Source organism: Carettochelys insculpta, chromosome 1 (genome assembly GCF_033958435.1).
Source record: "Carettochelys insculpta isolate YL-2023 chromosome 1, ASM3395843v1, whole genome shotgun sequence".
In the NCBI taxonomy this organism is placed as follows: Eukaryota; Metazoa; Chordata; order Testudines; family Carettochelyidae; genus Carettochelys; species Carettochelys insculpta.
The window spans coordinates 9,980,092-9,981,880 of record NC_134137.1 but is presented as its reverse complement, the minus strand read 5'-3'; the positions used below and the strand labels follow the sequence as shown (position 1 = coordinate 9,981,880).

The window sequence follows — 1,789 nt, the reverse complement described above, 5'->3', positions numbered from 1 at the left end:
TCTGCACCTTTCTCCTTTACCCACACTTGTTTAAGCAGAGACTGGAAAGTGACAGGCTGAGTGTCATGGAAAACAACTACCACACCCTTCCCTTGACTAACTATATGGAGAGGAATTCTGAGGTCGGAGTAACCACCAACATGTCTCTTTCTGGGCCAACATGCCAGGGGTACACTGGCACTCGATCAGCACAGCTGCTTTTTGAGGCCAGTTCCTGATTTGGTCTCTTTCCCCCACTGCTCTATCCTCCCTCTTCAGCCCATCACCCATTGCTCCAGGATATTCAATAATGGCAGTCGTGCTCTCCAGAGTGGAGATCAGCAGCTCATGTCATCTCAGATGAAAGGATAAAGGACTGAGCAGGAGGCATTTCCCTGTGGTTTTCGTTTCTCATCTCTTCTGCACCAGACAGTGTGTAAAAGGGACCCTTCAGCTGACAAATATTTTGACGATCCTCACACGAAGCTGTTTGCTTTTCACACTGTAAATGATGGGGTTCATCAGGGGTGGGAACAACAGGTAGATGTAGCCCAGGACGACCTGAATAGAAGGGGATGAGCTTTTCCCAATTCTAGGCATCAGGGTTAGGCTGATAAATGGTGTATAGAATGCAAGGACAGCGCACAGATGGGAGACACATGTGTTCAAGGCCTTGAGGCACTCTGCCTTAGTTGTGATACTCAGTACTGTTTTGAGGATTATCATGTAAGAGAGAAAGATGAGCAATGAATCCAAGGCTTCCGTTGAGAGTATGTTGTACAAACCATAGATGCTATTGACTGTGACATCTGAACATGCCTTTCTCATGACCTCTCCGTGTGTGCAATGGCTATGAATTAGTACATTTTCTCGACAGTATCGGTACCGTTTCAGGAGAATGGGCAATGGAAGCTTTACGACCACTGCTCTTAGTACACATGCAAGCCCCATCTTGGCTAGTCTCTGTGGTGTTAAGATGGAAGCATACCTTAAGGGATCACGGATGGCGATGAGGCGGTCAAAGGCCATCATCAAGAGTATAGAAGACTCAATGCTTGTAAGGGTGTGGATAAAGTAGAGCTGGGCAAAACAGGCATCAAGACCGATTTTCCTTGAGTTCAGCAAGAATATTTGTAGTGTTGTCAGCATGGTGGTTATTGATAAGCTAAGGTCTGTAATGGCCAACATGGAAAGGAAAATGTACATGGGCTCATGGAGGCTTGGATTAGTTTTTATGACAAACACAATGAATGAATTTCCTACTATTGAAGTTGCATACGTTAAGCAGAAGGGGATAGAGATCCAGAGGTAGACATGTTCCTGTCCAGGTATCCCAGTGAGAAGGAACACATCGTATTGGAATCTGCTGTCATTGATAGCTGACATAAGGTACTAGACAGATGAAGGAGTTCAGTCCTTCCTAAAAGGAAAAAGAACAGGAGACTTAATGAAATTTAGTCATTGAGAAGTTCAGGAATGAGCTGCAAAATCATAGTCTTGCAATTGCACCCCCAACAGGAATGTTGGCGCTGCCAGAGTGTATCAGAGCTGCAGTGCATCTGGAGCAACATCAATTGATCTGCTTGAGAAGTTTCAGGGAATGGTGGAAGATGTCTAACTGTTCCAGTTCCCTGTTTTCCAGATGCAGCTACTGACTTGTCATAAGGAGGTGGTAGAAGCTCTGCAATGGGCAACCTGCTCCGGCTAACTGGATATTTGTGTGTGTGTGTGTGGGTTTGTGTGTGTGTGTGTGTGTTTTAATCGGGAAGGTTTAGAGCCTTTCCAAGATATTTTATACAGATTTCCTGGA

The 1,789-nt window shown here is 45.2% G+C and overlaps 1 protein-coding gene across 1 annotated transcript; it reads right to left on the bottom strand.

Moving 5' to 3' along the window:
- Positions 1-429: 429 nt before the first annotated feature.
- Positions 430-1,365, bottom strand: LOC142007920 (olfactory receptor 51G2-like). The gene has a single exon (XM_074984981.1). The coding sequence runs from the start codon at positions 1,363-1,365 to the stop codon at positions 430-432; it is 936 nt and encodes a 311-aa protein (XP_074841082.1).
- Positions 1,366-1,789: the final 424 nt, after the last annotated feature.